Source organism: Mandrillus leucophaeus, unplaced genomic scaffold (genome assembly GCF_000951045.1).
Source record: "Mandrillus leucophaeus isolate KB7577 unplaced genomic scaffold, Mleu.le_1.0 Scaffold238, whole genome shotgun sequence".
Classification (NCBI taxonomy): Eukaryota; Metazoa; Chordata; class Mammalia; order Primates; family Cercopithecidae; genus Mandrillus; species Mandrillus leucophaeus.
The window spans coordinates 1,388,948-1,415,448 of NW_012102454.1; the positions used below are offsets into that span (position 1 = coordinate 1,388,948).

Here is a 26,501-nt window from a genome sequence, read left to right on the forward strand (position 1 = left end):
AAAAGCCGGGCGTAGTGGCAGGCACCTATAGTCCCAGCTACTCAGGAGGCTGAGGCAGGAGAATGGCGTGAACTTGGGAGGCAGAGCTTGCAGTGAGCCAAGATCACGCCACTGCACTCCAACCTGGGGGACAGAGTGAAACTCCATCTCAAAACAAAACAAAACAAAACAAAACAAAACAAAAAAGAATCTTGTCTGGGCACAGTGGCTCATGTCTGTAATCCCAGCACTTTGGGAGGCAGAGGTAGGTGGATCACTTGAGCCCAGCAGCTCAAGACCAGCCTGGACAACACAGTGAGACTCCATCTCTACCAACAACAACAAAAAAATAGAATAATAGTAATAGTAATAATAATAATAATAAGCTAGACATGGTGGCATGACCCTGTAGTCCCAGCTACTTGGAAGAGGCTGAGGTGGGAGGATCTCTTGAGCCTGGAGGTCCAGGCTGTAGTGAGCCTTGATCACAGCACTGCACTTCAGCCTAGGCAGCAGAGCGAGATCCTGTCTCAAAAAAAAAAAAAAGAAAGGAAGAAAAAGAAAAGAAAAACTTAAAGAATTAAAAAAGTTTCAAAGATTCCAAGCCCTGCTATAGGGAATGATTTGACTAGCAAAAAACAGACAAAATTCCCTGTGTCCACTGAGCTCTCACCCTGTTGTGGTTTTATCTTTGGAGCCTGCCATCCCATCTGTCTGCCAAACACTCCTGCTCGCCTGCCTCGCTGCCTGGCTGGCCACTTACCCTCCCCAGACAGCTCCACCCCGTCTTTCCTGACTTGGGCGCCAGCCTCTTCTCACTGGTCCCCCATCTTAGCTTTCCTGCAGCACTACTGTTCAGAGACATGACCCTCCCTTCCTCTGGCTCCCGCACATCTCCATCCTGGCCCCTTAACCCTGTTTTTGTAAGCCTATTCTCCCAGCAGGCTGTGAGTAGAGGTTGTCATCCTAGTGCCTGGCACAAAGTGGGCATTCACAAAGATGTTCACTGTTAAATGAATGAACAAGCTAATGAAACAGTTTAAAATGTACATTTCTAAATAAAATGGCTCTTTTGAGAATCAACAGGCAAAGGCCCTCTGGAGCCTCTCCTATTTGAACACAGGTACCAATCTCCCCAAAGCCAGGGTTACCTCAGCAGCCCCCCGCCAGGACCGCACAGCTTCTTCCAGTTCAGGTGTGTGGCCCATGCCAGATAAGCTGTCGCCACTGCTGCTGTTCTTTTTTTCTGGCACAATGACCTCAGCAAAGCAAGAGTGAGCCACCGGCTGGACCTTCTGTAATGCATGAGTCAAAAACTGGAAATGGACTTGCACCACAGTCAGGAAACATCGCCCCAACACCTGTGAAAACAAGACAGCCAGGGATGTTTAGGTTGTGGGTTGCTGTTGGATTCGCGCAGTAAATTTTCAGTGACCAACTTAATAGAAGCAATGGTTAACTGGAATTCCAAAATCATACAAAGTTAAAAGGCCACCATGCTTCAGAAGGATCTGCCTTTGTTTTTGTGTTTGGACCTTGGTGACTGATGCCTAGAAGTCAAAACATTTCCATCAAATAACAAGGTCCAAGGTTGAAATAAGTCTTCCCATTTCCCACTAACTTGCCCCTAATCCTGTTCTCCACTCCCTACATCTGGACTCACACCACTTCTGGTGTCTTTGAGCTCCTGCTGAACCACAGTCATCCACAACTGCAATTATGTCCACACAGTATTCAGAAGGTAAAGAAGAAAACTGTGCAACTGAAAATCTGAAAGAAGGCCAATTTGACCATAAGACATTCCATTGAAAATGGAATCCAAATATACTGGTTATTTTAGTAAGAGTGTTAACATAGTTATTAACATAGTCATATGTCATCTTTCCAGTCTTACGAAACAAAGCTGACAGACCAGTCTTTCAGGAGTCAAGAAAATATAATGGACAGCTCCATTCATGAGTACCATTAGCCTGATATATATTCGTGATTGGCTGCTAATAGACCAAGTAGGAAATTAACTTAAAAAATACTATACACATAAATATGTAATTATAATAAGATGTATACTAAATACATACTACGTGCCACAAACATTTTCAGATATGTGCATTTCTCTGGCAGCCTTCTGGTATGGGCTAAGGCTGTTCTGACAGCTCCTTTGCTGCTCCTCCCTGTTACTCTCTTGCGTAAACCAGTTACAATGTGTTCTCTATCATTTATTATTTATCTTTCTTTTTTTTGAAATGGAGTCTCACTCTGTCACCCCGGCTGGAGTGCAGTGGCATGATCTCGGCTCACTGCAACCTCCACCTCCCGAGTTCAAGCGATTCCCTGACCTGAGTGCACCATCACACCCAGCTAATTTTTGTATTTTCAGTAGAGATGGGGTTTCACCATGTTGGCCAGGCTGGTCTCAAATTCCTGACCTCAGGCACTCCACCTGCCTCGGCCTCCCAAAGGGCTGGGATTACAGACGTGAGCTACCATGGCCGGCCTTATTTCCTCTTTAACACAGGGCAAAAACCTGCCACTTACAAAGCAACCTGACCACAAACCTTCCAGATTATTGACATTTTTTCCTAATCTCTCATAGTTGTTTTGCCCACATCAGATCTGACAAGAATACCAACAAAAACCTTTTGCAGCTCTTTTATCCTATTTCCTAATAATCTTTTTGTGGAAGATATTTTATATTTCTTTGGCTTATGCAGATTACTTACTCACAACTTACTTTACTGAGTTTGCAATTCACCCAACTGAGCAGGAGTGGACCTGAGAGAGCCGGCCCTCAGCCCACTGCCTCGTGGAAGTAGTGAAGGTCAGGGAACTATGGCCATTGCTTTTTACAAGGAACCAAAATCCAGCACAGTGCCCATGCACTGTCCTGACCCTTGAGCAGCACACAGTAAGACTCAACCTTCCTCTCCCCTCAGATGAACATGTGGACTCTCTGCCTTGTGGCATGCACGTGGACCTCTTACCCTGCCTTACCTCACGCACATGCGCAGATTCCTTGGGCACAGTGCGCAGGTGGACCTCTCACCTCGCCTCAGCATCTACCCTTTGCCACATGCCCTCTCAGTTCCCACGAGTCAGAGCTGTTTCCTAGAGAAGCAGGGGCAAGCCAGTTCCCAGCATGACACTTATTCTCTCTGAATCCCTCCTCACCCCGTGGAAATCACCAGGACCAACTAAAGCAAACAAAAAACCGCACACAAATCTCACACCAAAGCATCCGCCCTCCAGAGTGAACAACTGGCATTACAGGCTGAAGTCCCCCAAACTCCTGGGCTTCCACTCACACCTCCTCAGAGCACTTCCCCCAGTGCTCTGTGCTAGACTGGGCAGGGTGAGGGACACAGAGGCAGCGCACCCAGGCCAGTTAGACAGGTGCCAGGAGTAGAATAAGCAGCAGCTATTCAGTCCTATAGAGCACACAGACAGCTTTAGTGGAGCAAGCAGCCTGGACCTGACCAACGCTGGAGAGTCACATGGGCTAGAGCATTCAATCCCAGGAACCACCCTATGAGGTCATTCTCCCTTCACAGACAAGAAGATCAAGATATAGAAAGGCTATGAAATATTGTCAAGGTGATACAAACTAGATGTGGTGGACCAGTCACCTGACTCAAATGTCCATGCCCTTCACTTGTGTGCCCCACTGCCTTCAGCAGACTCTAAACGGGGATCGACTGGCACGTGACAGAAACTCCACCTTAAATGGTGTAGGCTGAAGGTATCCTCAATCTCCTCATCCACTGCAGACACAGGGAGGAGGAGTGAGCTGGCTCCCCAGGGACACAAACTCTTCCTCCCTCTCCTTCCTCAGCACCTTGACAGCTATGGGAAGCTGGAGGAGGAGGAGAAAGGGAAGACGCCACGCTCCATTAGCTCTGGGTTCACACACTCACAGCTCTGACGGACACAACTGAGTCATTCATTCTCTCAATAAATATATAACATGGGGATGCCTAATACGCACCAAGCACAAGGAGCTGGGAACACTACCAGAAAGAGAATGAGCAAGTCCCTGCTCTCACCAGGGTGACATTCTAATGGGGGAGTCAACAGGCAATGAACAGATATGCAAGGTCGGGTGCTGCTGGGAAAGGAACACAGGCGGGTGGGAAGGAAAAGGCTATCCGAGGAAATGACCAAGGGCAAAGAGACAGCTACCCTATCACCTCCTAAGGGGCAAAGTTCTGAGGAATGGCTGAAGGCCTGAAGGAGGGCCCCCAGATCAAGAACAGGATGCTCTCTGACAAGGCCATCACCCCTGGGGAGAATGAGGTAGAGGAAGCCCTCTTGCTATGGGGTGGCAGTAAGAAAGGCAGAACGCTGCCGTAGGAAGGAGTGGGGTAAGAGACTCGGGTCAGTTTTAAAAGGCATTGTCTGTGTTGTCTCCACCACTTAGGACCTGTTTGACCTTGGATGAGTCATTTAACCTAAGCTTCTTTCCTATAAATAAGGAATGAGGACAACAGCTCAGCCACTGTGCACCTCCCTCTCCTACCCAGGATGCCTGGAGACCAACTCAGTCATACAAATTATGATTGTAACAAAATATCTGTGCTGTAAATAACTTATTCAAAGCCAATCAAACCAATGGTTAATGTTGGACCTTGGAAACAGCCGTTTCATCAGATAGCTGCTCTAAAAATTTACCCAGAGTAGCAGATACATAACCACCACCTTCTCTTAAGAGACTACAGAGCTCAACCTCTGGCCTGCCTTTGCCCACCTTTCCTCTATGAGGATCTCATGTCTTAGCTGAGCTCCCCGCCTGAAACAGACCCCACTCTCCTTGACCCAGGGATGAGCCAGTCCTTGGGTGTCTTCCTGACATAAATTTGGGAGTGTGTGACCCCAGGGCTGTGGAAAGCTATTTTCTCCTTCACATGGAGAAAGTTTCCTGGACTGTGTGGTTCAAATTGCAGGACAGGTATGGGAAGCTGGGGATGAGCAGAGTGGTCAAAGGCAGGCATTTAAGTTTAAAATGCCAGTGAAGCTCTATCAACAGCTACCATTTTTTGAGTGTTCAAATACCAAGCACTTTACGTTTGGTGAACCATCCCTGTGGGGTGTGAGCAATTCACCCATTTTACAGATGACAACACTGAGGTTTACTGAGATAAAGAAACTTGCTCAATGTCAAGCAGGTAATAAGTGGGGATCTGACACCAAGTGTGTTTGACTCCAAAAGTTGTGTTGCCAACCACCAGACTACACTTTCTTCCTTTGACAAGACCTAGAATGTAGCCACAATAGTGGATAAATACTAATCAGAGGAGGAGCTATGGATTACAGACGGCTATCGGGGTCTACTGAATGAGAGCCTGTTTTCTAGCAACCTTGATGTTGGAGGAAAAGCGTGCATGTTTACCTTCCTATTCCTTTGCACACATACCACATCTGCTGCTAAGGACGTTGTGTTCATGTACGTGACCAGAATACCTTTTCTTTTTGATGATATTTATATTTTATTCAGATTGTAAAACAGTTTTTAATTTAAGGCCTTCCTATTTGGAGCCCCAAAAGACTACCCTTTCTTTTTTTTTTTTTAGACGGAGTCTTGCTCTGTGGCCCAGGCTGGAGTACGGTGGCACAATCTCGGCTCACTGCAAGCTCCGCCTCCCAGGTTCCTGCCATTCTCCTGCCTCAGTCTCCAGAGTAGCTGGGACTATACGCGCCTGCCACCACGCCCCGCTAATTTTTTGTATTTTTAGTAGAGACGGGGTTTCACTATGTTAGCCAGGATGGTCTCGATCTCCTGACCTCGTGATTCGCCCGCCTCGGTCTCCCAAAGTGCTGGGATTACAGGCATGAGCCACCGTGCCTGGCCAAGATCACTCTTTCTATACCACTGCAGTTGTTGAAGATCAACCTACATGTCAACTCTGCTTTCCTGGAATATTTCAAAGTTTAGTTGCAGCTATTCCTCTTCTAGGCTCAGGTCTGACTCAGCCTGTAATACCTGCATGTGGTTGGAATTATGGAGTGCCCAAGTCCACCCCATTTCCCAAAACATGGTGTGATTTTCACATCAATACAAATAATTTCTCACTAAGTTCACTGTTCTGCTCAACTCCATGAACTCGAGTTCATCTTTTTTATATCCCTTTAGAGTGAGGAACAAGTAAAACTCTCATACATCCATTTATTTCCGATTACTTTAAAAACCCAGTGTAAGTAGGTCCAAGATGGGTGCTTGTATTAGAAATTCCAAAGCATTCAATCATTTCTTTCTCTTCAATACTCATTTATACCTTAAATGTTACATTAGGTTCCTAGTGTCCTCAACCTTGTTCTTAATGAGGTCTCTTGTTCTGATGATCACTGGATTCATTACATAATGAGCTACACACTAGAATGTGACACAAAGACCCAGAGATACAGAGAATGCAGTACACCATGCCTGGACTATAGAAAGTAATTATGAAGATTATGCTACAGTAGAAAAATGTAAGAAACAGGCTTACTGAAACTAATAAGTAAAAAACTAACTAAAGAACAACCCAGTCTCCTTGCAGTCAGCAATAACCTAGAGCATAAAAAAGCTGCCATGCTATGTTTAGAACAAATGAGGGAGAGAAAGAAAGCTCATGCCCAAGGGTGTCGGAACCAACACCAAATGCTAATAATTCACACAAGAGTACATTCTGCCCCCGGACACGCTGCTTCACTGCTGGTGAAAATAACAGCATGGGCAGTTTCTGAGTTCATATTTCATGGGCAATGCACTGTGGTGCACAAAACCTTTTGTATCAGTAATACTCATCATCAATAAGTCAGGGGGTGAAAGATTAGCTATACAAACATACAAATAGTTCTAAATATTCCTAAATAGGTATAACCATTGATTGTATGATTCCTAACAGCCCATATTTGTACCTATAGATTTTTTTTTTTGCAAAAAGTAGATTGTGTATTGTTTTATAGTTTGCTTTCCAAAATAAAATATATTAAAAATTTGTTACCACATCAATATACATAGGAAGTTTTATATTTCAGCTACACTGCTATAAATCTTAACACACCTAATAATAATAATTACCAAATATCATCCAGGGAAAAAATGAAATGTCACTCAAGATAACTAAGTCCATGTTAATTACTATTGAGTAATTTTTCCCATTCAAAATGCAAGTTTTGGCCAGGCACAGTGGCTCATGCCTGTAATCCCAGCACTTTGGGAGGCTGAGGCAGGCGGATCATTTGAGGTCAAGAGTTCAAGACCAGCCTGGTCAACATGGTGAAACCCTGTCTCTACAAAAAATACAAAAATTAGCCGGGCATGGTGGTGCACGCCTGTGATTCCAGCTCCTCGGGTGGCTAAGGCAGGAGAATCGCTTGAACCTGGGAGGCAGAGGTTGCAGTGAGCCAAGATCACAACGCTGCACTCCAGCCTGGAAGAAAGAGCGAGACTTCATTTCAAAAAATAAATAAAAACAAAATGCAAGTTTTCTCCATAATACACTGTGGGTTTATATAGGGCAGAGATAAAAATATATTTAAGTTATCCTGATATATGGCCTCAGGAGCCCATCAGAGGTCAGAAAATTCTTTTTGTTCACAAGTGTACTTTTTGTTAAAATTTGTCACTTCCATCAAGAATACTAAAATACCTCAATTGATAAACCGATTACAAAGGCAAACAGGAAACTGGCAAATAGAAATCAGTCTCCAATCAGTCTCCATATGCCAGTCTCCTTATCATGACATATCACTTGGGTGAGGCCACTCTGTCACACTGGATGCCTTGCATGTTACCGCACTGAGACAGAGATCCCAATATCCACATCTGACAGGGACACTCCCAGCCGGCTGTATGTGCACAGTGTTCCAAGTGGTATAACTATGGCAAATCTTGGAATGGGGTGGAGAGGAGGCCTCACCTCCCTTCAGCAGCAGCACCCTTGCTTCATTTCCTTCCTAGCTCTCCAGCTGTTCCAGTTTCAGACTCCTGCGCGGCTTCCTATTCATCTTTTGACTGTAAATGTGGGAGTGCCCCAGGGTTTACTCATTCTCCAACTACGCTCTTCCTTGATGACCTCCTTTAGTTCTCTAGCTTTACATTCATCTACTGACTGAGGGTCTCCAAGTTCTGGACCTCAACCCTCAACTCCAGATTTGTGTATGCAACTATCCTCTAGAAATCACCCATGGGATATCTAACAGGCATCACAGACCTATTATCTGAACTTACTCTTCCTCACTACTCCCTATCTCAGTAAATAGTACTACCAGAGAGTGACTACCAGAGGCTGGTAGCCAGAGAGTGACTACCAGAGGCTGGTAGCCAGAGAGTGACTACCAGAGGCTGGTAGCCAGAGAGTGACTACCAGAGCACTACCAGAGAGTGACTACCAGAGTGATTTACCAGAGTAAATAGTACTACCAGACAGTACTACATAGCACTACCAGAGGGTGCTCATGTCATAAATCATGCAAAATACAACTGCTGAAATATTTATCAGCCTTTATTTATTTATTTATTATTTTTATTTTTATTTTTCTGAGACGGAGTTTCACTTTTGTCACCCAGGCTGGAGTGCAACGGTGCGATCTTGGCTCACTGCTACCTCCGCCTCCCAGGTTCAAGCGATTCTCCTGCCTCAGCCTCCCGAGTAACTGGGATTACTGGCATTCATCCCCATGCCCAGCTATTTTTTGTATTTTTAGTAGAGATGGGGTTTCACCATGTTGGCCAGGCTGGTCTCAAACTCCTGACCTCAGGTGATTCACCCGCCTCAGCCTCCCAAAGTGCTGGGATTACAGGCATGAGCCACTGCGCCCGGCCGCAGCCTTTAAAAAGAAGGAAATTCTGATGCTAGCCTTAAAAAGAAATTTAAAGCTCACGAATGAGCCTTAAAGACATTATGCTAAGTGAAACACACTTGTCACAAAAGGACAAATATTCTATGAGTCCATTTATACAAGGTTCCTAGTCAAATTCATAGAGACACAAAGAAAGGTTGTTGCCAGGAGCTGGGAGGAGAGGGGAACCAGGAGTTATTGTTGAGCAGGTACAGAGTTTCAGTTTAGGAAGATAAGAAAGTTCTAGAGATGGATGGTGGTGATGCTTGCACAACAATGTGAGTGTACTTAACACTACACTTAACAATGGTTAAAATGGCAAAATTTATGTTACATATGTTTTACCGCAGTAAAAATACACATAACTACTTCTAGTCACCTCTGCTACCCTTCTATTCCAAACTACTATCATCCCTCACTTAGACTGCTCTAATAGCCCCTTAACTAGTCTTCCTGCTTCCATTTAATTAGAATCAGGTTTATCTACATATAATAAAACAAAAACAGAAACAGGCCAGGCATGGTGACTCACACCTGTAATCCCAGCACTTTAGGAGACCCAGACAGGAGGATCGCTTAAGCCCAGGAGTTTGAGACCAGCCTGGGCAACACTGTGAGGCTCCATCTCTACAGCAAAAAAAAAAAAAAAAAAAAAAAAATTAATTAAAATCAAACCCAAAACCAATATAGTGGCTTAAATAAGAACAATGTTGCCGAGTGCAGTGGCTCATGCCTGTAATCCCAGCACTTTGGGAGGCCAGGGTAGGTGGATCACCTGAGGTCAGGAGTTCGAGACCAGCCTCACCAAAATGGTAAAACCCCGTCTCTACTAAGAATGCAAAAATTAGCCGGGCGTGGTGGCACACGCCTGTAATCCCAGCTGCTTGGGAAGCTGAGGCAGGAGAATCACCTGAACCCAGGAGGCAGACGTTGCAGTGAGCCGAGATCACACCATTGTACTCCATTGTACTCAAGAGTGAAACTCCATCTCAGACGGGGGAAAAAAAAAACAATGATGTTTATATTTTTCTAAGATAAAACAAATCCAGAGCAGAGGGACCAGGGCTGGAATAGAGATGCCAGGGCATCACAAGGAGCCTGCTTCCCAGCTTTCTGCTCAGCACACTCATGCGAGGCTCCCATTTCTAGGTGACTTCACGGTTGGAAATGGCTAAATGGCCCTCAGCCATTCTGCACGCACTGGAGATGGTAGAAAATTGGGGGAGAAAGGATCACCTATTTCCCCTTAAGAAGACGTCCCAGTAATCTCATGCAGTACTTCTAGTTACACCGTCAAGAACCAGATCTTATTCAAGTGACCACTCCCAGCTTTAAGGAACTAAGAGTAGTCCTTATTCCAGGCACAGTATGGAAAACAAAATAAGAGTTTGTTACTAAGAAAAAAGGGCAGCTTGGGCAATGTAATGGAATCCTGACTCTACAAAAAAAAAAATACAGTTTAGCTGGGTGTGGTGAAGTGCACCTGTAGACCCAGATAGTTGGGAGGCTGAGACAGGAGAATCACTTGAGCCCAGGAGTTCAGGCTGCAGTGAACTGTGATTGTGCCACTGCACTCCACCCTGGGCAACAAAGTGAAATCCTGTCTTGGGGGGAAAAAAAGGTAAAGAAAGAAAGAAGAAAGGAAAAAAGAAAAAAGAGATTGTATATTGAGAGGCAGTTACCAGTATCTCCTCACTCTCCCCATGGCCTACTGGGCTATCTGCCCTGCCCCCACTCGGATGCGCTCTTGGTTAGGTAGGAGGTTCTGGTACGAGGGCTGGCCCTGGCACAGTGAGCTGGGTGCGGGGAGAGGAGCAGTTGAAAGTTTTGCCGAATCAACAGACTTGAGGCTATTCTCCATCTGCATCACAGCACTCATCACACCTAGTGCCACTGTCTATTTATTTATCTGGCCTACCAGTCCTGGAGCGCTTTTATTGACCCTGTCATCTGTGCAACGTTTGCAGCTAGCTCATGTGTATTTATCGAGGCGGGTGGGTGGCTCAGCTGGAAGAAGAGGAAGGCAGGGCAGGTGGCTGGGCCTACTCAGGAGCGGTCCTAGTGAGAGCAAGGGTGCTCAGGGGTGCCTCCACATCAGGCTGTTTCTGATTTCCTGGCTCTGGACATTTCGCCATTAGCAGAGGGGCAAGGCAGCCTGTTCTCACAGTGGGATGGCCTCTGCCAACAAGCCCCTCTGCACTAGACTGCATCGGCCCGAGGCAGCGGGGAGGCAGCAGACACATAGGACACATAACCCCTTCGCTGGCTGGCCTCAGAAGGACTTCAGGCAAATGCTGTTTTATGGGTGCTCAGGTTCCTGGTTTGTAAAGAGGAGGGAGGCTGCCAGAACAGGCCATATCCAATCCTGTGAGGTCTCCCAAGCTGACCAGAACCAAAAAATTAATTCAGGAGAGCCAGTTCTATCTGAAATTATATTCCATGAACTCTCCTATTTGTTTCCTTCTAATCTACCCACCAAACCTAATTTTTCCAGCAAATTCACTCAAGCCTTTTCAGCAACTCAAAATTTTAAATCCTACTCTCTGAAAAGACAGCAACATTGTCATTCAATCACTAGTCCCCCAAATTAGCAACATTTCATTCTTTCCTTGACTCCTACCCTGCTGCTGGCCTCCCACTTTCAGAGAGGGTCTTTTCTCTGTTCCCATTTTCTCCTTTGATTCACTTTTATTCTCTTCATTTTTTTGAAGAACACATGCTTTTCTCTTCATCCGTATACCTTGGGTTTTCTAACTACTCAATAATGCTCCCTTTCTGTTAGAAGACCACTTCACATGCGAAAACTCCTCCATGAAATGGAGTTATTTATTGGGTACTCTGATACATTACACTTTTAATACATTCCTGAATTTCTCTCTCACTTTTTGCAAACTTGGAAAAGGTCCAAACAGACACAAAAGCATGTACCCATCAAAACGCTTCAATCCTATGGCCAGGCACAGTGGCTCATGCCTATAATCCCAGTGTTGTGGGAGGCTGACGTGAGAGGATCACTTGAGCCCAGGAGTTTGAGATCAGCCTGGGCAACACAGCAAGATCCTGTCTCTACAAAAAAATTGAAAGTTTCAGCTAGGCGCAGTGGCTCAAGCCTGTAATCCCAGCACTTTGGGAGGCTGAGACGGGCGGATCACGAGGTCAGGAGATCGAGACCATCCTGGCTAACATGGTAAAACCCCGTCTCTACTAAAAAAAAATACAAAAAACTAGCCAGGCGAGGTGGCGGGCGCCTGTAGTCCCAGCTACTCGGGAGGCTGAGGCAGGAGAATGGCATGAACCCGGGAGGCGGAGCTTGCAGTGAGCTGAGATCCGGCCACTGACCTCCAGCCTGGGTGACAGAGTGAGACTTCGTCTAAAAAAAAAAAAAAAATTAAAAGTTTCAATTCTATTAACATTTTGCCATGTTTTTTCCATCTATCCTTCCCCATCATTTTTTTTTTTTTGAAGCAAATCCCAGTCAACCAAGACTCAGTATGTGTTCAAGCTTCCCAAATTCTCTTTTAAACATTATCTTTTTTACATTTGGTTTGAATCTCAACCCCAAAAGGTAATTTTATTTGGTTGTTATATTGTTTAACTCTCTTTTAATCCAGAACAGTACATTCTGTGTAATTTTTTTTTAATGCTACTGATTTGTTAAACTAATCAGGTCAACTTATTACAGGATATACCACATTCTGAATTTGTCTGGTTGCTTTCTCGTGGTATTGCGTAACTTGCGTCACTGCACCCCACATTTCCTGTAGACTGGATTCATTTTAGAAGCTAGATTAGATTATTTCAGGGTTTTTTTTTTTTTTTTTTTTAAGAGGGAGAAGTAGAATAATATTATTAATATTAGAGATGTTGTGTGGTTCTTACTGCAACACATCAGGAGACATAATTACCTGCCTCCATTTCCATGACACTAAGGCTGATCAATGGGATTTGGGTGGGGAAGGCCTGATTCTCCCAAATGCGGTTCCTCAGCAACCTTCCAACAAATGGTTTCATCCTCCACTGTTGGCCACTGGTTGAGTCACTGAATTGATCATGGTCTGCAAAGTGGAGATTTTTCTCTCATCCATTAGGGCTATTTGGTTACCATGAAAAACAGTTTCTACCAGAAAAGCAGGAAATTTGCTTACTTCCTTACTTTTCTCCTTTTAATGGGCAATTATCAGAATAATGAGTTGGTTGCACATGCCTGTCTCAATTAAAGTCAAAGGGTCCAGTCCCTCCACAGTGACAGATGCCCACTGGTCCTGGTGGCTTCCACCCACATAGAATGGGCTAGGCAGATGGTAAATCATGTTTGTTGACCACAATGCAAATTTACAGAATCACCCAAATTCCAGCTGCTTAATTAAGTACAGCTTCCTCTACAGGCTCAAGTCTGAAGACAATTTAGGTAATGGCAGATTCACCTCAGCAAAAAAGCAAGCCAAAAAAGACTGACCTGAAATTAGCAAGTTTCAAAATTGGATTCATACAAGCTTTTTATGAGGTGACCTTCAGTTTCTGATTAGCAGCAGCAATATGAACTTTCATCTGGCACATACCATTAGGAAATATTTACTCCATAATCTGTTACGGAAGATCTACCAGTCAAAACAAGTAACACTGACTTTTACCTTTAGGGCAAAAAAAAAAAAAAAAAAGAAGGAACAGGATGCACATTTAATTCCATTAAGGTTAATGCAAATCATATTTCTGAAACCAGTTTCTAATATTTTCCATTATTGTTACTCTACAATATTTTTGGCATATATCTATCCAAAATAAATGTTAATATACCTGAATTAAGGTCCTTAATTAAGAGTCAGTCAGCACTCACAGATAAATTATTTCAAACATATTGATGGGTAATCACATATATACAAAAGAAATTTGTCGTCGTGTCAAACTGAAAGCCAAGATGCAACTGTGTAATTTGAGAGCCAGGCACAGTGACACGTACTTGTAGTCTCAGTTACGCAGTCTCAGCTATGCGAGAAGCTGAGGTTGGAGGACTGCTTGAGCCCAGGAGTTCGAGGCTAGCCTGAGCAATATAGCATATATATGTGTGTGTATGTGTGTGTGTGTGTATAAATGTCTGTCTGCTTAGTCACAAGATGGTAAACACTTGAAAAATCAATAAATGCTGGAATTTATAGTCTCCTTAGAGACATACAACTCCTGGGAGCCCCATGGTTGCCCTGGGTTCCTGGACTGCCTACACAGAGGACCAACACCTCTCAACAGTGAGGACCCTATGTAAAACCAGAGCCCTGGAGCTACCCAGTATGAAGAAGTCAAGGGGAGAAGTGGCATTACTGCTCACTACATAATAATGGCAGAGCCCAGCCTGCTGTCCTCCCTTCTCCTGCCCTTCAGAAGTGTACCTCACCCTGCCTCCTACCTGGCTACTCAGAACAGACACCAGAGTGGCCCCTTTTACCCTTCTGACCTCACCCCTACTTCTCTCCCTTCCGTTCACTCTGTTTCAGCCACAGTAGGTTCCGTGCTGCTCTTCCAACACTCCAGGCTGGCTCCTCCCTGGCTCCTGCCTCTGGGACTCTGTGCTAGGCGCTCCCTCTGCCTGGAATCCTCTTTTCTTGGCCAACAGGCTTGCTCTCTCATCCCTTTCAGGCCTTTACTCAAATGTCACCTTCTCAGTGGTACCTTTTCTAACTACCTTCTCTAAGATCGAAATTCCCATCTAGCTACATGAAGGGAGAGATTTCTGTCACGTTCACTGCTGCAATCAATATGCTAGAGTAGCACCAGGCAGAAATGAGGCATATAATAAATATCTGTGGAATGAATGCACAAATCACAAGTCACTTTGATTCTTTTATTTACGTACACTTCCACTGAACAAGTAATTTTTTTTAAGTGACAGATGTCACCTTCCAAACCCAGGTCTTCTGACTCTGTGCCCTGTAACTGACTTCCTAGGCTGATGTACCGAACAGTGTCGCAGGCACTAGTCAGCTAGTGAAACCCCAGAGTCACAACTCGCTTCTCTAACAGGGAGACTGTGAGGGTGAACCACTTGGGCTAAGGGACAAAATCACTGGTGAGTACAGACTGGACAGGACTTACATATGCCCGGCTGGTTCCAAGGCATGGTGGCAGAGCACACAGTCAGCCACCACCATTCCTGGACACAGGCATCAGTATCTGTCAATCAATAACCACAGCCCAAACCTGGCTGTAAGTCAAAATCACCTGGGAACACTGTACACATGCACTGGCCACATGGCAAGGGGACAGGATCGTCCTTTGTCCTAGCTCTTAAATAGTCAAATATTTGAATACTCTCAAATCCAGAGCTTTTCTCACCCACAGTCCCGGACTGAGCTCCTGAGTAGAGGCCTTGCCTAGCAATGTTAGGCCACAGACCTCTTTCCCCAGGGATGAATGTCAAAGCAACTCTCAGGACCTTGCTTATAAAAATCCTTAAAAAACAGAAAGGAAAAAATCCAAATGCCTACCCATTTCATCTGAGTTGCTGAACATTCTGAGAGAGACCCTTATTGGCCTATGGCTAAATCCCCTGGCAGTACATAAATTCCAGAAACAACAAATACTGCTCTGGGGAAAAAGTGAAACGTGAAGTCTGCGGGCCTATGCTTGGCAATTACATTTAGAAATTCATTTGTAAGTCAGCTGTTTGAAACTCAGAATAGATGCATAAACTGGAAAACCCACCAACTACTTAGTTTCCAGACTTGTCTGGGAAAGCCTGTTCAGCCCATTATGTACAAAAAAGCATGGTAGTATTCCAGCTATCTAATTAGCATTTCAATGCAGAAAGCCAAGTCAAAATTCCAAACTACAACAATAAGTATTTCCCGTTCTCAGCTACAAGGGTCAATGCCAGTCCCAGGAAAGCAGAAGAAACAAAGCAGGTACTGCTGTGCCCCAGCTGCTTACCAAGCCCCTGCTGCTCACAGCTGGTTATCTTCTCTAATTGTCCTGCCCTGGGCAACAGGCGAACTTGCCCTGCAGGGTTGGGAAGCAAAGGACCCTGCAGGTCAAGCTCTATTTCCTCCAATACCTGCAAGCATGGCCTGAAGAAGAGCTCAGTAACGCTCAGGTTAAAATAAAAGCCTTTGGCCTTATATCTCCAACCACTTTTGCCTGAAGTCCTGAATAAAGCTAAGAGCACTATGTCATCATGGGGTGATAGCTGTGTCAGAGTATAAGATTGTTCAATACTTTCTAGGAGAGGACAAAGTGTTCCTAACTGCTCTCCTGCCATATCTCTATCAAGCAGTGATCAGGCAAAATGGTGGCTGAACAATGTGGTTCTTTATGTCAAAGTTAAAGCTGCACACATCTGTAAACATCCATGCATGTACAGACGGTAGTCTGGAATGGTATACAACAACCAGTTACCAACGGTCACTTCTGGGGAAAGGAATGAGATGCTAAAGGAAGGTAGAAGTTTTACTGCTTACATTTCTTTTGAGAAGTAAAGGCATGCTTTCTACGTGTCAAATTTTTAAACAAAATTATGACAAGCTGGCCGGGCGCAATGGCTCACGCCTGTAATCCCAGCACTTTCAGAGGCTGAGGCGGGCGGATCACGAGGTCAGGAGATCGAGACCATCCTGGCTAACACGGTAAAACCCCATCTCTACTAAAAATGTGAGAGATTGGCTGGGCGTGGTGGCAGGCGCCTGTAGTCTCAGCTACTCAGGAGGCTGAAGCAGGAGAATAGCGTGAACCCGGGAGGTGGAGCTTGCAGTGAGCTGAGATCGCACCACTGCACCCCAGCCTGGGCGACAGCGAGACTCCGTCTCAAAAAAAAAAAAAAAAACTATCAAACAGGCGCACACCACCACACCCAGCTAATTAATTTTTTCATTTTTTGTAGAGACAAGGTCTTACTATGATGCCTCAAACTCCTGAGCTCAAGCAATCCTCCCGCCTTGGCTATAACTGTGGGGTTACAGCCGCCACACCTACCCTTAACCTACTTAATTTGATATGAAAGCAATTCAGAACCTGGCATGCATAAATTTCTTACAAAGACAGAATACCAACAGAAACAGGACAAAGGCTACTATTACAGTGATTTGGAAAAAACTTAAGAGAATATTCTCACTTACCTTTGTAGTATATTTTTCTACACAAGTATGACACAAAAGATACTCTACCTCAATGTCCTGGAGACTGAATTCCTTTTGATCCGTAAAATTTGCGGCCCCAGCACTAAGTTCCATTAGCATCTTGGCGATCTCAGGCTTTATGGCCGAGGTCAGCCGACTGGCTGCTTCCATGACATGCTCTTGCACATCTTTGAGCTGCGTGGCTGCCTTTGAGTAGTGAGAGTTCCTGAACACAGTGCTGAAGAGATCTGTGAGAAAAGTACTGGCGCGGCAGAAGACGTTCAGGGCATCCAGATACTTGGAGATGCCCTGCTGGATATCAGCGATGGGAGTGGAGTGGGGCATGGCATGGTGGCAGCTGCCTGCAGCAGTCAGACTGCCCAGGGGGGCAGTGGTGGCTGTGGATGCCAGGGGAGCACTCAGCGCTCGGCCCAGCTCGGGCATCGGGTACTGCTGGTGCTGCTGCACCTTCTGCTTGGACCCGCCAAGCAGGAAGCGCCGCTTGTAGTCCATTTTACTGTCCTGGGCACTGCAGCAATACATGCGGGAGAGGGAATTGTCCCAGCGACCGTAAGCGGGTCAGGGTTCTGATTCTTCTTTCTCAAAACTGTAGCTAGGTATAAAAATAGCGGAGTTCTGGAAATCGAAGTTTTAAAAAAGGCATTTCCATGAGGCAGGTGACCATGTGATCCAACGTAGAGGTGAGAGAGACAACAGGTTTATATAATTAATATTTTCAGTGTAGGCAAGATCTCTGACAAAAAATAAAAGATGTCCAAAATGCTGGATAAGAACTGTTTAGCATTCCACTCTCTTACTAAAAGGATATGCTTGCTGAGAAAAATGTTTACTTCTTTGCAAGAATAGTTTGATACTTGTATTTACAATGGCAGAAAAATAACTTAACTTTTAAAAATGTAATATAATGTAGTACACCATGTCTTCAATATACCCAAAAAAGTTAGAACCCAAAAACCCAGAAGCTGATCAACAGCAATTTAAAAAGCAGTACAGAATTACTTCACACAAAGTCCTTAAGAAGATCAAACTTCTGCAGAATTTTGACAGAGCCTGCCCGTCAAATCTGTTTACCTGTGAAGCTGCTTCTATGCAATGCTAAAATTCTCCGAATTTCCTCTAATGTTTTCTGAAAACAAGTTTTTCTTTTTTTTTTAAATGGCATTTGTTATAAGTCTCCTCCTCCATTCCTTTTGTTTGCTGAGGTAGCGGTTTCCTTGTAACATTAACAAGAGATGCTTCCAGACTGGGCTGGCCCTCAGTTGTAAAGTCTGAAGCAAGAATGCACAGATGTATTTGTAAGGCTTCTAAGTCCTTTCCTGTCGGGGGAAAAAATAAGATAAAGTGAGGAAGGCTACAGGACAATGAGTAATTCCAGACAATAACTCCTGTGATGCTGTTATCCACACAGGTGGGCTACAAATGAATGAAATAAGAAATCATACTATAACCTTACAGGAGCAAGTACAATAGTGAGCAATGAACTATGAAATGACTGTCAGAAAATTCCTCAAGTAGTAATAAAAAAATAATGCAACAAAAAAAGTATGATTCTAGGCTGGCCCCTTCAAAGCTGAGGCTGGCACGTTAAACGGGGGGCCTGGATCATCGTTCAGCATCTTCTCGTTTCCTCCTTGAAGAGCTCACAAGTTGCAGGAGGATTGCCTGAGTACTCAGATTATGGTGAGGGCTGTTGACAAGCACAGCACTCATAAACTTTATGGGGCATCAGCAAAGACAGAGATGGGCAAAGGGCGAGAGAAATCAAGAAGTCTGTTACGAAAAAAATATTATTCTGAAGTAGGCCTTGATTGTAGGATAGGTTTGGACAAGTGCAAAAGGGACAGGTGGGACTCACAAGGGAAAGGACCACCACGGCAAAGGTCCCAAAGCAGGACGGGACAGTCAGATACCAAGCTGAGCTTAAGTGCAGGGTGCAGAAACAGAGCCTGGAGAAGGGAGTGGCTGCCAGGTGGTTTACAGACACGATTCTTCCAATCCTCCCTCCGGTACCAGTTTCCCTTTGGGTGTGCAGAGCGGGAGCCTGGCAAGCTATACCAGTTTCACACCTTGGGTGGCTTCTTAGAACCCCTGACTCTGGGTAGGTTCAAAGAGCAGAATCTGGACATCGCTGATTATAGTTTCTGATACTTACAACAGTGGAATACTGTGATTCTTCTCAAAAAGCTAAAATCAGGAATAATGCTTGCTTGAAACCATCTGCTCTCCCAAACAAAAGTTCAAATACATTTCACTGAAAGTCACATTTACCACATATTTAACTTATTTTATTATTATTATTATTTTTTGAGATGGAGTCTTGCTGTTGCCCAGGCTGGAGTGCAGTGGCGTAGTCTCAGCTCACCGCAACCTCCACCTCCCAGGTTCCAGTGATTCTCCTGCCTCAGCCTCCTGAGTAGCTGGGAGTACAAGCACCCACCATGCCTGGCTAATTTTTGTATTTTTAGTAGAGACAGGGTTTCGCCATGCTGGCCAGGCTGGTCTCGAACTCTTGACCTCAGGTGATCCACCCATCTCAGCTTCCCAAAGTGCTGGGATTATAGGCATGAGCCACTGCGCCTGGCCAACTGTTTTTTTTGTTGTTTTTTTTTTTTTTTTTGAGACAGTCTCACTCTGTTACCCAGGCTAGAGTGCAGCGGCATGACCTTGACCTACTACAGCCTCGAACTCCTAGGCCCAAGCAATCCTCCTGCCTCAGTCGCCAGAGTAGCTGGGACTACAGACATACCACCATGCTTGGTTAGTTTTTGTATTTTTTGTAGAGATGAGGTTTCGCCATGTTGCCCAGGCTGGTCTCAAACTCCTGAGCTTAGGTGATCCTCCTGCCTCAGCCCAAAATGCTGAGATTACAGGCATGAGCCACCGTGCTTGACCACATATTCAACTACAACCTAAGTAATGGTGGTATATAGTTTGGTCTACTTATTGATAACCAGGTTTTCTTTCTTTCCATTTTCCTTTTTTGAATATATAATTAAATGTAACTCATACTTCATCACTTACGGCCAATTACCATAATTCCTTTGTATTTCTATGATTGTGTTGGCAACACAGGAATTAGGTACGTTACAAAGGCAAGAAATGAGAAGAACACTGTGGATACAAACACATAAAGTCAATAAAACAACCACTATTTATGGCTCTATGTTCAACAAAATTTGAGCTCCTTAAAAAAACTCATAAACTTTTCAAGAAACAAATATCAAATGGCTACTTGTAAAAAACATGTTCCCAAATGTTTTCTTTTTTCAAATTCATGACAAATAAGGCAATCATATCTATCCCCACCTGAGTGCTCCACAATTTACAGGTTTTGATATACAACAGAAGCACTCTACAGGAATGCTGAAGGGGGGCAGGATGTTCCCATGGAGACTCTGTAGCCTCTGAAGAAAAACCTTCACCTGAGTTGGCCACAGTGAGAGTCTTAGGCAGCCCTGAGAAGCACTCTATCTTTGTTCAGTGGTGCACCAGCTTCCTAGTTCCTATTCCGCGGGCTGCCTGTGGCTCTAGGAGAGCCTGCCCCCATTCTTTGACAGATCTAGAAGGCCAAGTGGGACCTACATGCTTACCTAGTTAAAAAATCACAAACATTGAACTTTTTCACTTTACATACTTCCAAACTTTCTCTAAATGAAACTTATAATGCTTAAAGTTATACTATTTCACCAAATTCATCCACAGATTCAACACAATCTCTATCAAAAAAAAAATTTTTTTTTTTTTTTTTTTTGAGACAGAGTTGTGCTCTGTCACCCAGTCAGGAGTGCAGTGTCGCGATCTCAGCTCATGGCAACCTCCACCTCCAGGGTTCAAGTGATTCTCCTGCCTCAGTCTCCCAAGTAGCTGGGATTACAGGCGCGTGCCACAACGCCCGGCTAAGTTTTTGTATTTTTAGTAGAGATGAGGTTTTGCCATGTTGGCCAGGCTGGTCTCAAACTCCTGGCCTCAAGTGATCCACCCACCTCGGCTTCCCAAAGTGCTGGGATTACAGGCATGAGTCATTGCGCCGGCCTCAAAATTTGAATTACCTTTTCTACAGAAATGGGCAAGCTGACCCCAAAATTCATTTGGAAACCAGGAATGGTAGCGCATGCCTGCTGTTCTAGCTACTTAGAGGTGGCCAAGGTGAGAGCATCACTGGAGCCCAGAAGTCTAAGAGCAGCCTGGGCAACACTGTAAGACTCTGTATCTAAAAATAAAACAAAGCCTTAAAATTCATATAAAAATGTGAGGGTTCCAGTTCTAGGTGCTTCAGGTGCTGGGGCTTAAGGTACAGACACGGCCAAGACCAAGAACCACACCAAACACAACCAGTCCCGAAAATGGCACAGAAATGGTATTAAGAAATCCGATTACAAAGATACGAATCTCTTAAGGAGTGGACCCCAGGTTCCTGAGGAACATGCACTTTGCCAAGAAGCACAACAAAAAGGGCCTAAAGAAGATGCGGGTCAACAATGCCAAGGCCACGTGTGCACGTGCCGAGGCTATCAAGGCCCTCGTAAAGCCCAAGGAGATTAAGCCCAAGATCCCAAAGGGTGTCAGCCACAAGCTCCATCGACTTGTCTACATTGCCCACCCCAAGCTTGGGAAGTGTGCTCGTGCCCGCATTGCCAAGGTACTCAGGCTGTGCCAGCCAAAGGCCAAGCAAGGCCAAGGATCAAATCAAGGCCCAGGCTGCAGCTCCAGCTTCAGTTCCAGCTCAGGCTCCCAAAGGTGCCCAGGCCCCTATAAAGGCTTCAGAGTAGGTATCTCTGTCTACCAATGTGAGAACAGAAGGACTGGTGTGAACCCCTCGGGCTGCCATCTGCATGGGGCTGGGGTCCTCCTGTGCTATCTGTACATATAAACCTGAGGCAAGAAAAAAAAAAAAAAAAAAGCGAGGGATCCAGGATGACCAAAACAAATACTGAAAGAAAAAACGTTGTAAAAGTCATATTTCCTGATTTCAAAATCTACTATAAGGCTATAGTAATCAAAGCAGTGAAATACTGGCATAACGAAAGATGCATAAATCAATGGAGTAGAATTAGAAGTCCAGAAATAAACCCAAACATCTACAGTCAACTGATTCTAGACCAGGATGCCAAAAATATCCAATGGGGAAAGAAAAGTCTTTTCAATAAATAGTGATGGGAAAACTAAATATCCACATGAAAAGAATGAATCTGAACCCCGACGTCACATCGTATAGGCTGGTGTAGTGGCTCAAGCCTGTAATCCCAGCACTTTGAAGGGCTGAGACAGGTGGATCGCTTGAGGCCAGGAATTTGAGACTAGTCTGAACAACAGGGCAAGACGCCATCTCTACAAAAAATTTAAAAAATTAGCTGGTCATGGTAGTGTGCACCTGTAGTCCCCACTACTTGGGAGGCTGAGGAAGCAGGATCACTTGAGCCCAGGAGTTCGAAGCTGCAGTGGGCCATGATTATACCACTGCACTCTAGCCTGGGTGACAAAACAAGACCCTGTTTAAAAAAAAAAAAAAACAAAACAAAACACCAACAGATACGAGATTCATGAAAATAAAAGCCTAAAAAGAAAGGGGAAGGAAAGAGTATCATCAAAAATGGCAGAATAAGGACTTCCCCTGACCAAAATTCTCTACTACATAAAGACAATGAAAAATTGGCAAAATAATCAGAATCACCTTTTTCAGAACTGTGGAAATAGGATTTTAAAAAGCAAACTGGGGATAATTTATCAAAGACAAATAGCTGAATCCGGGTAAGAACAGTGAGTTTTGTAGCATTTTAACTTGACTGAGTCCCATTCCTAGCTCTCCAGCTCCATAACAGCCAGACCAGAAGACTGGCAGTTAGCAGAGGAAGCAGAACTGGGCTACAGCTCCTTCAAAGTACCATTCCCAAGAAATTAGCATTATTTGACCTGTCTGGTGGTTCCCCAAAATACCCCATTTGCAAATATCTCTGTATTTTACCTGACTGAGAGCTCACCTGCAGAGGGAGGAGAATGTGATTTTCAGAGCTGCCACATTATATCATTTAAAATGTCCAGTTGGTTGGTCACATGGCTCAAGCCTGTAATCCCAGGGCTTTGGGAGGCTGATGTGGGCAAATCACCTGAGGTTAGGAGTTCAAGACCAGCTTGGCCAACATGGTGAAACCCTGTCTCTACTAATAATCCAAAATAATTAGCCAGGTGTGATGTCGCCCACCCATGGTCCCACTACTCAGGTGGTTGAAGCACGAGAATTGCTTGGATCACACCACTGCACTCCAGCATGGGTGACAGAGTGAGACTCTCTAAAAATAATAAAATAAAATGTTCAGTTTTCAACAAAAAATTGGAAGATATGCAAAGAAACAAAAAAATACAGCCCATATAAAGGGAAAAAACAATAGAAAACTCTTCCCAAGGGAAGCCAAGATATTTGACTTAACAAAGAGTTTAAGTCAGCTAATTTAAGTAGGTTCAAAAAACTAAAAGAAACCACATTTTAAAAATGTAAGGAAAATATAGGAATAATGGCTCCCAAAACACAAAATATTAATAAAAGATAGCAATGATATTTCATTTTATTTCACTTACTTTTTTTTGTTTTTAGAGATGGGGTCTCTCTCTGTCACCCAAACTGGAGTATAGTCATGTAATCACGGCTCACTGCAGCCTTGACCTTCTGGGCTCAAGCAATCCTCCACCTCAGCCTCCTCAGGGGCCAGGACCTCAGGCATGCACCACCATGCCCACCTAATTTTCTTTGCTTTTTTTTGTAGAGACAGGGTACTCACTATGTTGTCCACACTGGCCTTGAACTCCTAATCCCAAGCTACCTTGGCCTCTAAAAGTGTTGGGAGTATAGGTGTGAGACACCATGCCCAGCCTACTCAAGCCTATACATTTAAGGCACAGTCCACCTGATAATTTAGAAGCATATAATTTATAAAGATAATTTATGCAGCCAGGTGCAGTGGCTCACGCCTGTAATCCTGGCACTTTGGGAGGCCGAGGCAGACGGATCACCTGAGGTCAGGAGTTCAAGACCAGCCTCGCCAACAGAAGGAAACCCCATTTCTACTAAAAAATACAAAAATAAGCCATGTGTGGTGACACGTGCCTGTAATCCCAGCTACTTGGGAGGCTGAGGCAGGAGAATCACTCCAACCTGGGAGGCAGAGGTTGCAGTGAGTTGAGATCGCACCACTGCACTCCCAGCCTAGGTGACAGAGTAAGACTCTTTCTCAAAAAAGAAAACCAAAAAACTATATATATATATATATATATATATATACACACACACACACACACACACACACACATTTTTGTGCTTCAAGAGGTTGGGCAAAGTGGCTCACACCTGTAATCTTAGCACTTTGGGAAGCCAAGGCGGGCAGATCGCTTGAGCCCAGAAGTTCAACCAGCCTGGGCAACATGGTGAAACTCTGTCTCTACAAAAACATACAAAAATTAACCGGGCATGATGGTGCGCACCCATGGTCCCAGCTACTCGGGAGGCTAAGGTGGGAGGATCACTTGAGCCCAAAAAGTTGAGGCTACAGTGAACCAATCACACCACTGCACACCAGCCTGGGCAACACAGAATCTGTCTTTAAAAAAAAAAAAAAATTGCTCCAAGAGAACAATTACATCTGGTGAATCAAGAGGGAGAGGATGAAACTCATTTTTTATTTACTCCTTTTTTTCCCTTCAAGAGTGCTTCATTCTTGAAATGAAAAATTTTCTAAAAGCTAAACAAGTTGAAGAATTATGTTATTAGTCATTAACTTTTTATTTTAGTGCTAAATTCACAGTGCAAATTTTTATAAATGTGCCAATACACATTACAACTGTTTAGAGAGCAACTTAAGCTAATACGCATGTAAAAATATCTTCACTGACTATTTAGTTTGCCATATGTCTGCTTTATCAAAACTGATTACTTCAGTAAAAAAGACAGTAACAAGTATTGATGAAGATGTGGAAACATCAAAACACTCATACATTGCATGTAGCTCATATAATGGGCCAAATGCAGTAGCTCATCACTGTAATCCCAGCACTTTGGGAGGCAGAGGTGGGAGGATCATTTGAGGTCAGGAGTCGGAGACCAGCCTGGTCAACATGGCAAAACACTATTTCTACTAAAAAATACAAAAATTAGCTGGGTGTGGCGGCACATGCCTGTAATCCCAACTATTCAGGAGGCTGAGGCAAGAGAACTGCTTGAACCCAGGAGGTAGAGGTTGCAATAAGTCGAAATCATGCCACTGTGCTCCAGCCTGGGTAACAGAGCAAGACGCTGTCTCAAAAAAAAAAAAAAAAAGTAGAATGGGATAGCCACTGTGGAGTAGTTTGGCAGGTCCTCAAAATGCTAAATATAGTGTTACCACATGACCCAGCAATTTCATTCCTATGTACATACCCAAGAGAAATGGAGAAATATGTCCAAAAAAAACCTGCACACAAATGTTCATAGCAGCATTATTCATAACAGTCAAAAGGAGCTAACGACCCAACTCTTTATCAACTGACAAATGAATAAACAAATGTAGTAGACATACAATGGATTATTCAACTATAAAAAGGAATGAGGTTCTGATAAATGCTACAATATGGATGAACCTTAAAAACACTGTGCTAAGCGAAAGAAGCCAGATGAGGAGACTCCTATTATATGAGTCTACTGATATGAAATGCCCAGAATAGGCAACCTATACAAATAAAAAAGTAGATCTGGCCGGGTGTGGTGGCTCACGCCTGTAATCCCAACACTTTGGGAGGCCAAGGGGGGCAGATCACTTGAGGCCAGGAGTTCAAGACCAGCCTGGCCAACATGGTAAAACCCCATCTCTACTAAAAATGCAAAAACAATTAGCCGGGTGTGGCAGCACATGCCTGTAATCCCAGCTATTCAGGAGGCTGAGGCAGAAGAATCACTTGAACCTGGAGGTGGAGGGTGGAGGGTGCAGTGAGTCAAGATGGTGCCACTGTACTCCAGCCTGGGCAAGAGAGTGAGAATCTGTCTCAAAAAAAAAAAAAGTAGATTTGTGGAATGAGGAGTCCTTGCTAATGTGTACAGCTTTTCTGGGGGCTGATGAAAATGTTCTGAAGTTAAATAGTGGTTGCTATGGCTTGAAACATCACCCAAAGCTCTTGTATTGGAAACTTAATCCTCAGTGCAATAGTTTATAGAGGTGAGACCTGTAAGAGATGATTAGGTCCTGAAGGCTCTTGTCCTCCTGAATAGACTAATGGCATTATCACAGGAGTGGTTTAGTTTATTGTGAGAGTGAATCTGTTACAGAAGTTCAATCCTGTCTTGCTCTCTTGAGCTCTCCTGTCCTTCCACCTTTCGCCTTGGGGATGCAGCAAGAAGGCCCTCACCAGATGCCAGTGCCATGACCTTGAACTTCCCAGAACCATGAGCCAAATAAACTAATTATGTGAATTATATCTCAATAAAACTAATTTTTAACAAAGTATTACTTCATCTTTCTTTGTCACTTTCTTCACATAACTAACTTCTCATTTAATAGCAAAAACTAATAATAATAAATAAGTTTTCCAGGGATGGCTTTAGTGCCAGACTTAGTCTCCTTTTTG

The 26,501-nt window shown here is 44.2% G+C and overlaps 1 protein-coding gene and 1 pseudogene across 1 annotated transcript in view; one reads left to right on the top strand and one right to left on the bottom strand.

Moving 5' to 3' along the window:
* KIAA0355 (KIAA0355 ortholog) overlaps positions 1-26,501 on the bottom strand; it is a 96,932-nt gene that overhangs the window by 43,060 nt on the left and 27,371 nt on the right. The window contains exons 3-4 of the mRNA XM_011982308.1: positions 16,944-18,232; positions 1,131-1,340 (exon numbers count right to left, since the gene is read on the bottom strand). Coding sequence (XP_011837698.1) covers positions 1,131-1,340; positions 16,944-17,438 — 705 coding nt within the window. The 5' untranslated portion in view covers positions 17,439-18,232. The remainder of the gene's footprint in view (positions 1-1,130; positions 1,341-16,943; positions 18,233-26,501) is intronic.
* LOC105541350 lies at positions 17,833-21,685 on the top strand (annotated as a pseudogene).